Here is a 15,082-nt window from a genome sequence, read left to right as displayed (position 1 = left end):
TTTTTTCTATTTAACCTGCTTCCTGTGGGCGGGACCAGTAAAGACAAAGCAAAATCCTGATTGGCCGGTTTAGGATCGGGCGTCCCCATTGGTCAGGATGAGGAGCACGTTTATGTTCCTCAAACCCTGATACTCTCACTAGCAGGTTTACTTTAATTTTATTTTATTTTTTTGTTAAACCCAAAATGTTAATGAGTCAACAGCAGCTTCTGCCTCAACGAGAAGATCACCGGAGCTTATTCTACACGATTCTGCACGAGTTTCCTCCGGGTTCCCCGCCACGGTCAAAGAACATACAGCAGGATTATTGAAAATCCTAAATCGCCCAGACGTCTGAATAAGAGGGTGAATAGTTGTATGTGTCTGTGACCCTGTGACTGGTCGACGGCTCCAGTAGCCTTGCAAGCATGAGCAGGATAAGCAGTATGAACTAGAAATAAAAGAAATCATGTTTTTGTGACTAGCTTTCAGGTTAATGGACGGTATTTACAAATCTGGAGTTGACAAGGACAATGTCGTCCCTCCCATTGACCCCGAGGTGGATCTTTGACCAAAGCATTTTGTTGTATTTAAAAACACGAGGAACGGTAGATAACACCATATTTGTGAGAATTACCTTGTTTTTTCTATTTTGTTAAACCACCGTTTTTCAGTCTTGTGCCGGAGACTTGTGCTCTTCTCAATGTTGGATTTGACTCGAGACTCGAGCCTGCTCTCGGAAACCCCTCAGGGTCCGAGACCGATTCCACCGATGCTCCGCACGGTGGAAAACTCAAGGTGGCCAGGTGGGGACGCTGTAATAAGTAAGGTCGATAGATTCTAAAGCGGCCTGGATTTTGTCATTTTTTACGATCCGAGTTAAAAAAAGAGGGGAAAAAAAACGGGCGTCTGCGGTGTGTGACGGGACATGTTCTACCTCTCAGCTACTTTTGTTTTCATCACAGTGTCAAAATAAAATGTTGATTTGGTTTCGTTCCCAGCTGAAGCGTTCCACTACCTCCCACCCACTAACCCACCCACCCAGCCCACATTTCCTGTCTCTCTCTCTCTCCACCGCAACCCGTCCAAAAAGGACATTAACAAAAAAAAAAAAAAATGAAATAAATTTATATTCAGTCAGTTTTCCTGCTGGTGTTTTTAAGTTTGATCAACAAAAAACCTTTTCAACTGGGATTTTAGATGAAATGAAAAGATACAAAAAAACCAAAGATGATGGATTTACTGAAATATCTGGATTAAAGTAAAGTAAATCCGACTTTTCAAATTTTACGGTGTGGATTTTAGGGTCAAGAATAATTGTTGTTTTTGTTTTTTTTTTTTTATGTGATAAAGCAGATGTTTTGTGGGAAAAGTACTGAGCGAGGCGTCGCTGGCGATCCGGAGCAGCGGGAGAACCGGAGGGAGCTCGGTGTTGTTGTGATTTACGAGGGCTGCTGCTTCACCCCCCAAAACCACCCATTAAGCAATAAAACGTTATAACTCTGTGTGTTTTACAAATCTATGTTTAGACAAAAGAGTAATATCGGCCGACATGGTGATGACGGCAGGCTTTTTCAGTAGACGACGGGGATTAACACTCCGAGGCTTTGAAATTTACATCACTAGCGGTTTTTATTCGATTTTTTTTTTTTCCAGACGTAACCAAGACCAAGTTTGTTATCTCTGTATCTTCAGAAGAGTGCGATCGGCGTCCGACAGGGAGGTGACCGTCGGCGTGGATGTGGGCTCAGGTTTGAGGGCGTCCCCAAATTGTACCCCGGTCCTCCAACGGGAAAGGCCTTCTTCTGTGGGCCGACTGAACCGTTACCCAGATGTCGCCATCCTTTCCGGCTAGCTTGGCTAAATTTTGGAGTCCAACTACCTGACCTCCTCAAGCGGTGGGATCTAAGATGTTTTCTCCGATATTTCCCACGAACCCACCCTCTTTTTGTGAATCTCCAGGTCTTACCCTATCAGGTGGTGGTCAGCCGACAGCTGTGCTCCTCTCTCCACCCGAGCGTCCAGGATCTGGTGATCTAACAACCAAGTCCATCATCAGTCATTGTCCCAGGAGAAGGAGGGGAGTTCTGTTACCATGGAAACTCATGAACATCCTTCTGTTAAGGCATGGTGTTCCTTTTGGCAGGTACATGCTGCACACACAAGTGTGCCAACAAAAACCCCTGGTGATGTGTGCGCACAAACACACACAGCTGTCGGAGTGTTCCTTCCTGCTACATCTGATCCAAAGGAGGCCACCCTTGTGCTGCACCCAGAAGACCCCAAGACTCTGGGGCCCCACCAGGGGCCTCGCCAACACCTGCCCAATGCTTCTCAATCTTAAGAAGAAGAAGAAAATCCATCTGTATTCGTTCCAGGCACCAAACTGTGGTGGAGGTCTTTTCCTAAGCCTGACTCTTAGAGGAGGCTCCTATCTCCCCTTTTCCAGGTGAGGTGCATCAACACCATCCCCTCGTCCGACAAACTCTTAGTCTGGAACAGGGGTCCCCAAACTTTTTCCCGCAGTAACAAAAAATGTGCCTATCACAGAGGCGTCTAAACATAAACATTTATTCAATTTGTATTCATTCAATGTCCTCCCCAAAGACTCAGGACATTAAAGATATCTTTCTTCCGCGACAGCATTCAAACATTTCTTGACAAATTCTCCATCAGTGAAAGGTTTACCGCTGCTCGCTATCACTTGAGAAATCCGAATGCTTGCTCGAACAGAGCGTTCAGCGGAGTTTGGCGTACAAATGTACTGTGCTGAGCTAACAGTCCACTTTTTAGCTTTCAGAGCTTGTCTGCTCGCATGTGGCCTTGCAAGCTATCATACTTGTCTTGGTGACGGGATTCATAGTGTCGGCGCAGATTGTATTCTTTTAATACGGCCACCGTCTCTTGACAGATGAGACAAACAGCCCTTTCTTTGAATTGAAAAAAAAAAATAATTGTTTGTCCACTGCAGGTTAAATACCCTGCTTTCTGAATCTATTTTTCTCTTACCTAATCTTTTCGCCATTATTCCGTGTTATTTGATAGCCGGGTGTCCAGGATTTTTTTTTTTTTTTTTTGAGGGAGGGGTTTCAGATAAGGCACAGACTGCAGAAGGGTGGAATAGAATGTTACGTTATATATGTATTGTAGAAACAAAGATATTTAACCATTTCTTATGTATATTTGTGTGAAAGATGGGAGGGGCCCAGTGTGAGCCCAGGGGCCCTGAGTTTTTTAAGACCTTCCCTGTAGCAAGTTTACATTATTTTGCCTTTATAACTAATTTTATTTTCTTATTCTGTCCTAGTCTAGGCCACTTGACTGTCTGCTAGGACGACTTTTCCCATGACGTTTGATGCACATCAACTTCACCCTTCTGGTGCAATAAAGTGAGTAGAGATACCTGCTCGCTTCCCCTCTTCAGCTCATCATATCATCTGCATTTTTATTCATTCCTTTTTTTTCCGTGCTGATTATTTTCTAAACATCACAAAGGAAAACCAAGTGTCACGCTGAGTGATTTTCATAAGATATAATGCACTTGCATGTACACTTGTGAGACACATTTATTGTTCTGCACTTACAGAGACTCAGCGGGTAGGAAGGGAGAAGTTTACCCCTTAACCTTGATTCCGCTTTCCTTTTTTTTTTTTTCATACTAACAAGCGATAAAATTATACCAGCTGTTTCCCGACAAAACAAAACAGAGAAAATAAAATCTTGTTTTCGGTGCAGGTAGCCCACCAAGTTTTTGTTTTATTTTTAATTTATTTCAGCCCACTGCCAGCTGGAATCAGAAATGCAGAGAGGACGGATTGAGCCATAAATTGAATGCACTGAACAAAACAAAACAATGAGCTGAAAGGAGAACAAAACAGTGAAGGCCTGCAGAACTTCTGTGTACATTTGCAGTGACCCCCTCACACATTCCACGCTATCATTTCCGTGATTTATTTACACACATATACATATATAGATATATACCTATATGTACATATCTATATATGTATATCTATATCTATATCTAAAAAAAAAAGGTTGTATATCTATATCTATATAGATATAGATATACAAACTTTTTTTTTTTTTTTTTTTTGCTGTTAGACCTTTTAAACAGCTTTGATACAAAGTGGTGCTCACTCATGACCCTAGGCTACAGGATTCCAGCAAGAGGTTTAAAAAAAAACAAAACTTTGAAATATATTACTAGTTACTTCTCCAGAAAAACTATGCCAAATAAAAAAAGTGATAGTTTTCACATTTATAAATTGCTTGTTTGTAAAATATTTTAATACATTTTTGTTATCGGTGTTTTTCTTGAAAAAAATCTATATAAAACAAATTGCAAAATGTATAAAATTGAAAAATAAAAAAACAGATGGCACCTAAAAGCGACAAGATAGTTAAGCCAGAAAAATCTGAATAGTTGAAAAATGTATCAACAAATCGTCAAAAACGTGAAAAACTCCTTTTCAGGAATTTGTTAGTACTCAAGTAATAAATTAATCATATAAAGTAGTTTAATTTAAAGAAAATGGCCTGAAATTCACACAAAAAATATGACATCAAAAAGCAAAACCTTGCCACCGAGCCAGATGAAAATTGTGAAAAAGTAATTTTAATTTTAACAAAAACCAAAAAAATAAAAAAATATGCAAATATGACCAGAAAATAAATTCAATACGAATATAAAAGCTTCTCCCCTCCCCGTTCAGGAAACGCCGGGGGTGCTTTTATTTTGAAGGGCCGGGGCAGAGACGGAGCCGCGGCTCGGGAACTTCCGGGCTGCAGGTGCACCAGTCACTCCCGTTGCGAGAGGCCACGGAGGACATCCCGGAGCAAGAAAATAAATAAACACATACATATATAAATGTATATATATATATATATACAAATAACGGCAACATACACCGTAAAGGAAATTTGTGTGTGCGGTAACGTGGCTCGGCGGCGTCCCGGTCCGGAGGATGACGTGTGTGACACGGCGGTAATCCCGGGACCTGTTAGACCGTGCGAGCGCTCCTTCTGTTACAAAATCCCGGAATGTTCCACTTAGTCAGGAACAAAAACACAAAACAAATACTTGAACTATAGCATGTACAGTAATTACAGCCTTAATATCTGGTTTCAGTAAACACAACTAATCCCGGAAAGAGAAACCGGAGCCAAAAAAAAGTCCAGAAATGCACATTCAGGCCTTTTTTCTTTCTTTCTTTCTTTTCTCCCCCCTCCCTCTCTCGGTGACAGTGGTGTTGCCGTCCGGCTTTGACTCGCGGCGAACGCGAGGGATCCCGCGAGAACTAGCGCGAGGTTGCCCTCTTCTTGGCGGGACCGGATGTGCTGTTGGTTTAACTCACAAGAAGTTTGGGGTTTATTTTATCGTTCAGGGTGTTAGTATGTGTGTTTATTTGTGTAGTTTAGTGTATTTAATGTGTGCTGTATTGTAAGGGCCATTCTCCCCGGCTTGGGTTGCTCGCCGACCCGGCTGAGGAGTGAGTGCGGTACTACCCGCCACCTGGCACCGCGGGGACTATGTCTAGGAAAGAGACCTCCGCCAGGCCTCAATTACAGAGAGGAATAATTCAGGACACACTGAAGCAATTACCGTCCCGTTTTAAATCAATACAGTTCGGGTTTTAAAAGGAGAGACCTGCCTAGCGTCGACACTCTGACTCGGTCCCCCGGTGAGACGGCGGCATTCTCCCCCCCGGAACCGGTTTCCACTGACACTCAGGTGGGGTAAACAAAATGTCAGGTGACAGACCGCCACTTCCGGTATGACTGCAAACCATACTGAAAACTCATTCTTGGCGACTTCAATGGCAGTCCAGGGAATAGTGTGTTGTTTGTTGTATTAGGAGACTCTTAGACTCTCTAAGTCACGTCGTGGAGGTAGTGGGGTTCAGTGACATTACTCACAGAGCCAATCCACCACGATTATAATCGCTGCTATGCTGCCATCTTGTGGCCAAGACCAGCTATGACAGAGGCAAAGTGAAGGATTTTTGTGCTGTCTTCCAAATCCGGTTCAAACCTGCAAACATATTAATGGTGCAAACTTTTTTTTTCATTAATATATATAATGTTTCCCAAAATGAACTGGTACGAGCTGACTGCAGGATATATTCTTGGTTTCTCAAAGAGAAATCAATTTTTATACACTTGTAATTTGTTGAAAAAAAAAAAAAAAATATATATATATATATATACATATATATATACATATATATCTCTAATGTCTTTCCTCATGTATTTTACTCTATAGCAAACGATCTTAAGTGAACTGAAAAGGGATCACCGATCTGTTGAAGCAAATTAATCCGCATCACAGCAAAATATAGAAAAATCATATTACACTTGGCTTGTCTTTAGTATTCAATAAAAAAAATAGCTGCTGTCATTTAGGGCTAATTAGTTGGACTGTAAATTTACCACCCTTGTATTTAATATTGAAAAAAAAATTAGAAGGTAGAGAAATTGCATGTGATCATCAAAAGCTGCTGAGAAAATTTCTTTCCTAAAATGATGAGCAGGTGACTTTCTTTTTTTTTTTTTAACAGAAGATTTATTTCAAAAATCTATTTCAGACAAAATTGACTTTCAATATATACATTCTTCTGTTCCGCAATGACCATATTGAACACGTGACAGCACAAAGTAAAGCCACGGATCAATTTGGTCCATAATTGTCTTTTGGTCAAGCTTTGTATTTTTTTTTTTTTTTGCCCTTGAAAAACCTACTGAAATTCCATCCTGACTTCAAATGGCTGTTCCATCTTCACATCATGGGTGAGCGAGTGCTCCCACAGGGACTTTTTGAGGAGGAAGGCCAAGCCGCACTCCTCGCAGACGTAGCTCTTTTGCTTGCCGGCGTGAGTCCGCCGGTGTTTCTTCATGTGATACGACAGCCTGAAGCCTTTGTCGCAGATGTCGCACTTGAACGGCTTCTCTCCTGTGTGGATGCGCATGTGCGACTTGAGGTATCCTGACTGGATGAAGGCTTTCCCACACACCTCGCACTTGTACGGTCGCTCGCCGGTGTGGTAGCGGTTGTGGAGGCGGAGCTCATTGGCGGTCAGGAACGTTTTCCCGCACACGGTGCACTGGTGGGGCCTCTCACCGGTGTGGATGAGCTCATGCCTTTTCAGCGACGTTTCCTTCATGAACTGCTTGCCGCAGTTGTTGCACGGGTAGCGCACGCCGATGTGGATCTGCTCCACGTGGTTGGTGAGCTGCAGCTTGGTGCGGTACGCCATGTCACACTGCGTGCATGCCCAGGGCCGCTCCTCCGAGTGGGTTCCCATGTGCACTGTGAGCTCGGAGGCAGAGCGGTAGCACTTCCCGCACTGCCAGCACAGGAAGGGCTTCTCACCGGTGTGTTTCCGCTGGTGCACGGTCAGACAGTTGGATGACCTGAACTTCTCAGGACACATGTTACACGAGTATGGAAACTCCCCCTTGTGGATCCTCTGGTGTATGGCGAGGTAGGACAGCTGGATGAAGGTCTTGTCGCACTGGCAGCAGGGATACGGCCCGGTGAAGCTGTGCTGCTTCTCGTAGTGCTCTCTAAGGCGCCTCAGCAGGGTGAATGTCTTGTCACACATGGTGCACTGCATGGGCCGGTGCATGAGCTTGTGCCTTTCGAAGGCAGCGTGGCTGGCGAGGATCTTCCCACACTCCTTGCAGTAGAGCGGGTCGTGAATCCGCTGGTGCACCTTCAGCATGGTCATGCTCTTGAACTCCTTCCCGCAGTTGTCGCACTTAAGGACATCCCTCTGCTCCACTTTGCACACGTTTTCCTGGTGCTCCCTCAGTGCCGACAAGTACTCGAAGTGCTCGCCACAGTTGGAGCACCACACGGGTACCTGGTGAAGGGGCCCGTGTTGGGAGTCAGCGACACTAACCTCGCTCTGCCCCACCCGGATGGGCTCCTTCTTCCACAGGTACCGGCCAAGTTTCTTGTGACATATGGCGTAAATCTGGTGTCTCTTCAGGCCGTGCATGTGCTTGAATCTCTTCTTGCAGTGGACACAGTGGTACGGCCGGTCCTCGGTATGGCACTGGATGTGGCGGTTCAGAGTTTTGATGCTTTCAAATGCCCTGGAGCAGACGGGGCACACCTTCAGTGCCTTCCTACTCACTAGCGGCGCTGAAAGCGAAGGGTGCTCGTCACTCATGTCGACGGGCACCTCCAGCGTGTTCTCCTTTTTATCAAGAATGCACGAGTCACCGCAGCTGCGAGGGTCGGCCTCGGCCAGAATCTGCTCTACCGACTTGCTCTCCTCCTCACGGATCCCCTCGTGGCCATGAATGATCTGGTGCTTCTTCAATGTGTCCTTGTACTTGAAGCCCTTCTCACACGTAATGCAAATAAATGGCCGCTCCTCGGTGTGAGAACGCAAGTGCTTGGCTATGTCCGCAGTGCAGGGCAGGATCCTGCTGCAGATGGGGCAGATTTTACCGTCCGTCAGCCCCTCGGGGGGAAGCTGCGCGTTCACCCGCTGGGACTCCCTCCTCTTTGCCGCCACGACCGACTTTTTCAGCTCCCTGCTCTTGCAGATCTCCTTCTGGTGTCTCTTCAAAACATACGGATTCTTAAATTTCTTCTCGCAGAAGGAGCATCTGTACGGGCGATCCTCCGAGTGGGACTTCATGTGGCGGTCCATGTCCACCTGCCGGGCGAAGTACTTCCCGCAGAGGGCGCAGTTCTTGTTCTCCGACATGTCCGACGTGCCGGGATCGGCCTCGTCCTCAGGGACGCAGATGCTCATGTCTTCCTTCTCATGAACGCGCATGTTGTGGCGGTTCATGTCGTAGTGATCCCTGAATCGCTTGTCGCAGTTGTCGCACTTGTACTTGAGGTCCCGGTTGGTGGAGTGGATTTCCTGGTGCCGCCTCATGGCGGCGGCCCGCAAGAAGGTCTTATTGCACACAGGACACGTCTTGTTGTTTGGGTATTTCTTGCGTTGCCTCTTAGCTGACCCCGAGGGGTCGTTCTGTTCTTTTAACGCTTTTCTCTTCAACAGTAGCCTCTTGCTTTGTTTCAGCGGCTGAAACGCAGCGGGCTTCAGCGTGTCGCTCACGTCCTGGCATGCAGCGTCTTCCGCCGCTTCCTCCTCGTGCACGGACTCTTCCTGGTCGCAGGGCTCGCTCAAGCCCGGCGGCTGCTCCATCTGGATGTAGTCCAGCAACGTCACGGTTTCGCCCTCCACCTGGACGGTCATGCAGCCGGCCATCTGCTCGGGCGGAGGCTGCAGCTGAATTGGCTCGGCGTCTATCACGACTTTCTCTAGCTGGGGGAGCGACAGTGAGGACAGGATGCAGTTCCCAAAGGACGACGGAATGGTCTGAGTTTCATCTGCGGCGAAGAGAAGAATCACATCAGCGAAAATGGTAAGAAAGCTCTGGCTGCAACCGGTGACTCCAGACAACAGTAGGGATCCGGGAAAGCAAAAGCAGATGTCACCTGATCAATATATCAATATACAGGACTGTCTCAGAAAATTAGAATATTGTGAATATTGTGATAAAGTTCTTTATCAAAAAAACAAAAATTACTTTTTCATGATATTCTAATATTTTGAGATAGGAATTTTGAGTTTTTCTAAGATGTAAGCCATAACCAGCAATATTGAAATAATAAAAGGCTTGCAATATATCAGTTGATTTATAATGAATCCAGAATATATGACATTTTTGTTTTTGTAACTGCATTACAGAAGATAAAGAACTTTATCACAATATTCTAATTTTCTGAGACAGTCCTGTATACAGGTTTAAGTGTTGTTTGATGAATCTGCAAATCTTACATTTAAATTTGAATCCAATAACAGCCGATTAAATAAATATAGAAATGAATTGAAATTCTTATATTTTACTGGCAAATGAAAATGCAAAAAAAAAAAAAATCTCATAAAAACGATTAAATTCAAGCTCCAGTTTCTCTTTTTTTGAAGGGGGGGGGTGTTTATTGAACAGAGTAAATAAGGCCCTTTGTTTTCAAGAGAGCTTTTTATTTTAAAACATCTTAAACAGAACTAGTGATAATTTTACTGGTCAGGTCCAATTGTTTCTTTGATTATTGATCTTTTATTCTGTGATGGCTTTTGTTGTGTGGTCACCTTTTATTTTATTTTCCAAAATAAGGTACCGGCTTGTTTCCTTCTCCTCTCTTGTACATTGTGGGCTGCCCCCCCTCAGATAAAGGGGTCTGTTTTTATAATCTCATCCTTTTAGACACTTTTTTTGGGGGGGGGGGATTTCATGGTAAGAATTTCAAAACACGCCTCCCTATGAAACCGAACTCTGCTGCTTAATACCTTTCAAGAGCTGAACATTAAATCTCTCGACTTATTCTACAAAAGCATCATCTACATGAGGTGAAAATAAAAATATAAAAAATTAGAGTCTAAAAACTTCCAAGCCTCATTCGGTTACGTCACTTTCTAATAGTAGGACACTGGGTTTTTGGACATGATTTGGATTATGATATTTGTACCAGAGGAAGCCTCTCGCTTATCCTCCCAAATCCAGGTTTCCAAATGCAGATTATTTTTAATAGCAGGATGTGACGCCTGAGTGCACAAAATCTAAGTGGGATTAGGGGTCCAGAGGCCCCACAGTACAAGCCTATCATGATACTCCAGTCACGATACAATATGCTAATTACAGAAATGCACTGGGATTTTCTGTTTATTTTTAACCCTTCTCTATCAAGAAAGTCTGTCCTGGAGGGGGTCTGTCAGAAATACATTTTATCTCACCAAAGAACGCTTCCACCTTTTTAATCTCACTTTCACCATTTCTTCCTAGGGGAGCAAAAAGAGCTGCTGGAGTGGTGAATCAGCACCACCTAGTGGACTGAGCAGCCTTTTCTGCATTCTACTCCCAGAGCCAGTCATATTTCAGAACCCCTCAAAGGTCGATAAAAGACTAAATGTGTATGCCGATGTGCGATATAAGTCCTGGTTTATTGCGCCGACTCTCCCTTGCCGACTGCGGAGGAGACTCACCGGATAAATCGAAGTGTCCCAGTGCGTTGTGGTGCAGCAGCACCGTTTTCAAGTGATTCAGGTCAGGAACGGAGTGGACGCACTCGTCCAGGGCACAAGGGACGGCGCTGAGCAGCGTCGCTGTCTGAGACACAGAAGACCGCGGTTACAACCTAGGAGGGGATGCGATGCATTTCCAGAAATCAACTGGAATTTAAAGATTATTTGGGACCGCTTTGCGACGATCGTAACAGAAACAGGTTCTGATCGGGACTTGACTAACTGGTGATACTTGGTAAGTTGTGAGGTGCTTCCTGTACCTGCTGGATGTCTGGTACTGGGAGAAGCTTCTCCAGCCTGGACAGGAAATCTAGCATCAGCACCTGAAGAGCGTCATCATACTCGGGCCCAAAATCAGTGGGGAAAACATCCTGGAGAAAAAAACAACAAACAAACAATAAAAATCAGGTCCTAAACAAACAACCTGATTTCATGAAGATATTGAGAATAATCCCGAGAAGCAAAACTTTTGGATGCTCCAGCACCTGGAAGAAGCGCTCCCTCTCCTCCGTGTCCTTCAATAGCAGTTCCACCTGGTCCACGAAGTTCGACTCTGGAAACTCCACCTCCACGAAACATGGCTGGAAAGAAAAACAAACAACTTCATTTGAGGCAGGAGAAAAAAAAAGGCCGCGAGTTACAGGATAAAGCCCTGGGGTTTGTTTGAGAGTCAAACCTGCGCCGCCCAGGTGGATACGAGGGCCTTGATGCGTCCCAGGTGCATGTCGATTGTCTCTCTCTCCAGCAGTGGCGCTGATCGACACAATTCGAGAACCACCTGCAGGGAAATGAGTTTGTGCACTTTAGGCCCGATGCTCGGGGGGGGGCAAAAACATTCAGTCCATCCAGCTCTCACGCTGGGATGGAGTGCAACTTATCGAATTTGTTTTTAAGAAATATAAATGCCAATTCTGTGACTTCTAGAGCAACATTGACACAAGTATATCTCTTCATAAAGTAAAACAAGACTGTTTCAGGGACAGAAACCTGATCCAGTGGTACTTGGATCAGCACCGTATTCTCACACTGCCAATATTATACAAATTATATTAAAAAAATTAATCTTAAAATTCAAAACGTTGAATATGGCAGATAAAAAGGGATTGACATGAGGCCTTACCCGAGCTCTGAGACCCAACAGGAGCTGAGCCTTCTGGTCTGCATTCAGGAGTTCCGGTACTATCTTTGTGACCGTGCTGATGAACTCCTCCACCGTGCCGTAGTCCTGCACGTCGCCCCTCTGGACCACCTGCCACATGGCAGCGGACACCAGGCGCAGCGGGGGGATGAAGAGGCGGAGGGAAGACAGCAGGAGAGGGGAATCTGGACACACAGGCAAGAATTCTTAATAACAGAAATGTTTTCAAATCTGTGCTAAATTCATGGGCTGCATCAACTGAGGAGTTCTGGCCAGGAAGTCTTAAAAGCTATTTGCCTCACAGCTGCTGCTACTGCTGTTCATTCATATTTTGTTTAAATTTCTTAACAGTGCATATTTGTCAGTCAAATACATAGGGGGGATGAAAAAAAATCCAAATGCAACTACTTTCATCAGTTGATTTGGCGCCCTAAGCCCCACCTAGTGGCCAAGCACATTAATGCAATGTCCTAAAATGATGCAAATACAAAGAAAAGGTTTAATATCAACATTATCTAATCTATGGGGGAAATATTAACATACGACTTTTATGAGCTTCCAACAGCAAAATGAACATTTAGTGCTCTTTATCAAACTAATTTTGAGCTCAAATACACTGTAAAAGTTGAGTCTCCTGTAAATTTCATCTAATTTGCTAATTTTCTAACAGAAGGTGAACAAGAGGAAAATATCAGCTGATATGTAAAGTCTTAGGAAACACACACTGAGGAGTGACAATGATAATGTACACTTGTTTTCTAAAATTATTGCTGAAATAGCTTAATAAAAAGCTTCATTAAGTATTTTTAATCAATAAGTGGATAAATTCAGCCCCATTGGGCCTGATCAGGCATTGCAGGCGTCTGGCAACAGTCACCTCATTCTTTCAGTCGACAGCCTGGGGCTTGTGACCGTTACACGGCCGTATCTTACATGAACTGGAAAACCCTGAGATTCACCCTCAGCTGATGATCAGAAGTTGCTGTTTCCTCATTTCTCTGAACAAGGACCAATACTTACGAGATCAAGCTAAAAGAGCAGCCTAGAAACTCTAGGTAGGTGTAGAAGGTGTAGCGCACGGAACGCAAGCTATGAAATAGCGATCGCAAATTTGGGCATCGATAAAGATGGAAAATCTTGACCAGAAGTCATCTAGGTGAGTTGACCATCACCAAGACAACTGTCTGGAAGTTATAACTGTAGACCCGTTGGAATCAATTCAAACAGAGCCCATTTGGGAACATTACAACAATAGTGTGATGCATACAACCCGCACTTTGTATCTTTCAATACTTATCTAAATGCACTGTGGACAGTAAAGTAAGAATTTCACTGTACAGGGAAGCACGCTTCCAAACTGTACACATGCCAATAAACAATTTGAATCTTGAAAAAAAAAGTTCAGCCACTATGTTGTGACACATTTTAAGATTTGGTGGCCATATTTGGAGGCACGCAAAGCCTGTGTGAAGATAGAGCTGGGAGTTCTATTCTGCAGCTGATAAAAAAAAAAGATGTTCATTGTCCAGTTTTCTCCCCGAAGGCCAGTGTGTCTTCTATCCCAGTTCCCTATGGTGTTCTGACCTCCTGCCGTGACCTTTGCCAGGACGACAACAAAGAATTTCAACGAAAAGCCTCGAGCTGACACCCCTAACCGGTTAAATACAGTCCACTGACAGGCCGGCACCACCATCATAACCATCCAACACTGTGTATTATGTACATATGTATTACCTGAGTTTGGTTTCTTAACCTTTCTGACTTGATCAGCTGTTTTTCTGAAATAAAATCCAGATTGGGCCGACCCAGTCCCCGGTAGACCTGGCATGCATCTATTAATAGTGCAAGTCATTAGCATCGTAAATCAGGTAAATTTGTTAGTAAGTAAACAAAGGGGTGGTGGGTATTTGTGCATATTTAAGGTACAACTTTAATACATAATGTTATTGAAGTCTAAGTTGTGTTCGTGCACCACTCCTAGAACTAAAGCGCTACCTGCCTCATGCCGCCTTCATGGACACGCCAAACGCGTCGGAATTATCACACCGCACACTAGCATCCATACAAATGATAGCTAACAGTCGTTACTTTCAGTGTTTTCAGTGCATTTGCCGACTTTCACTTACGTCGCAGGAGGCCCTTTTCAATAAGCAAATTTGTTTACGCCCTTAGTTTGACTAGGAGCTTAGCTATGCTGTGTTTTAGCCGCTACGTATCTAAACGCGCCGTGTCAGTTTGAAGCCCGCGAAGGCAGCATCAGTCAGCCGTTGGGCTAACTTCAGCACATCAGTTAAACCAAGAGTCAACCGGGTGGGAGTTAGTGGTCGCCGGTTTCAACGGCTATGGCCGTGTGTCTCCCGGGGAAATGTCGAAGAGGCTTGCAAGCGGGCGGGTTTAGCCGATAAGTACCCGCTTCTTGTTACTAAAGCACGTTTGCTAACACTGCACAATACCACCGCCATCTCGGAGCGGGGTACGCCATGTTCAAAATCGGACGCACACAATCCCGAAGAACCCTCGAGAACACGTTACAGGGGATGTACTTTTGAAAAAAAAATCACCTTACCATTCTCAATTTGGTCTATGGCATCCATATTGGCCCGGAAAGTTACGAACTAAAGCATATAAATATCTCAGGGTTGTTGTGAGTCGACGTCCGCCCGACCCTACGGTGCAAGTTGGCGGAGAGGAAGGGCGGCTCGATTTTCGCACTGAGTGCGCAGGCGTACGCAGCAACAAAACTTTCGAACCGGTCTCATTCAACGATTGCTAATTCACAGCCATATTCCCCGCATATCTGGACACTTATTCCGTTCACGCCTGCGAAAGAAACCATGCATTTTCATAGAGTTAGCAACTTTAACTGATATGCATTAGGAATATCCACTTCTTCTCTGTGGAAAAAGCGGTCTGC

The 15,082-nt window shown here is 44.5% G+C and overlaps 1 protein-coding gene and 1 long non-coding RNA gene across 2 annotated transcripts; one reads left to right on the top strand and one right to left on the bottom strand.

The window, feature by feature from the left end:
- The first annotated feature begins 5,299 nt into the window (after positions 1-5,299).
- On the top strand, positions 5,300-9,190 carry LOC147233950 (uncharacterized). The gene is made up of 2 exons (XR_015106148.1): positions 5,300-5,713; positions 9,027-9,190. It is a non-coding gene; the product is annotated as an uncharacterized LOC147233950 (long non-coding RNA).
- Positions 6,518-15,034, bottom strand: LOC147233949 (uncharacterized). Its single transcript, XM_086146619.1, has 7 exons — positions 14,735-15,034; positions 12,151-12,353; positions 11,707-11,808; positions 11,516-11,611; positions 11,291-11,401; positions 10,992-11,115; positions 6,518-9,337 (listed from the first exon to the last, which is right to left on the bottom strand). The coding sequence occupies exons 1-7, from the start codon at positions 14,760-14,762 to the stop codon at positions 6,717-6,719; spliced, it is 3,285 nt and encodes a 1,094-aa protein (XP_086002745.1). The 5' UTR covers positions 14,763-15,034; the 3' UTR covers positions 6,518-6,716.
- Positions 15,035-15,082: the final 48 nt, after the last annotated feature.

The sequence above is a fragment of the Fistularia commersonii genome, chromosome 5 (genome assembly GCF_037954325.1).
Source record: "Fistularia commersonii isolate RoL2024-O1a breed Wild chromosome 5, RoL_Fcom_v1.0, whole genome shotgun sequence".
Taxonomy (NCBI): Eukaryota; Metazoa; Chordata; class Actinopteri; order Syngnathiformes; family Fistulariidae; genus Fistularia; species Fistularia commersonii.
Note: the sequence above shows the minus strand (reverse complement) of the source record. Positions and strands in the feature narration are given on the sequence as shown.

Coding starts and splice junctions, on each gene's coding strand:
- LOC147233949 (XM_086146619.1), bottom strand. CDS start 14,762: ATGGATGCCATAGACCAAATTGAGAATG. Junction 11,809..12,150: donor TGTTGGGTCTCAGAGCTCGG/GTAAGGCCTCAT, acceptor ATTTCCCTGCAG/GTGGTTCTCGAATTGTGTCG. Junction 11,612..11,706: donor TATCCACCTGGGCGGCGCAG/GTTTGACTCTCA, acceptor TTTTCTTTCCAG/CCATGTTTCGTGGAGGTGGA.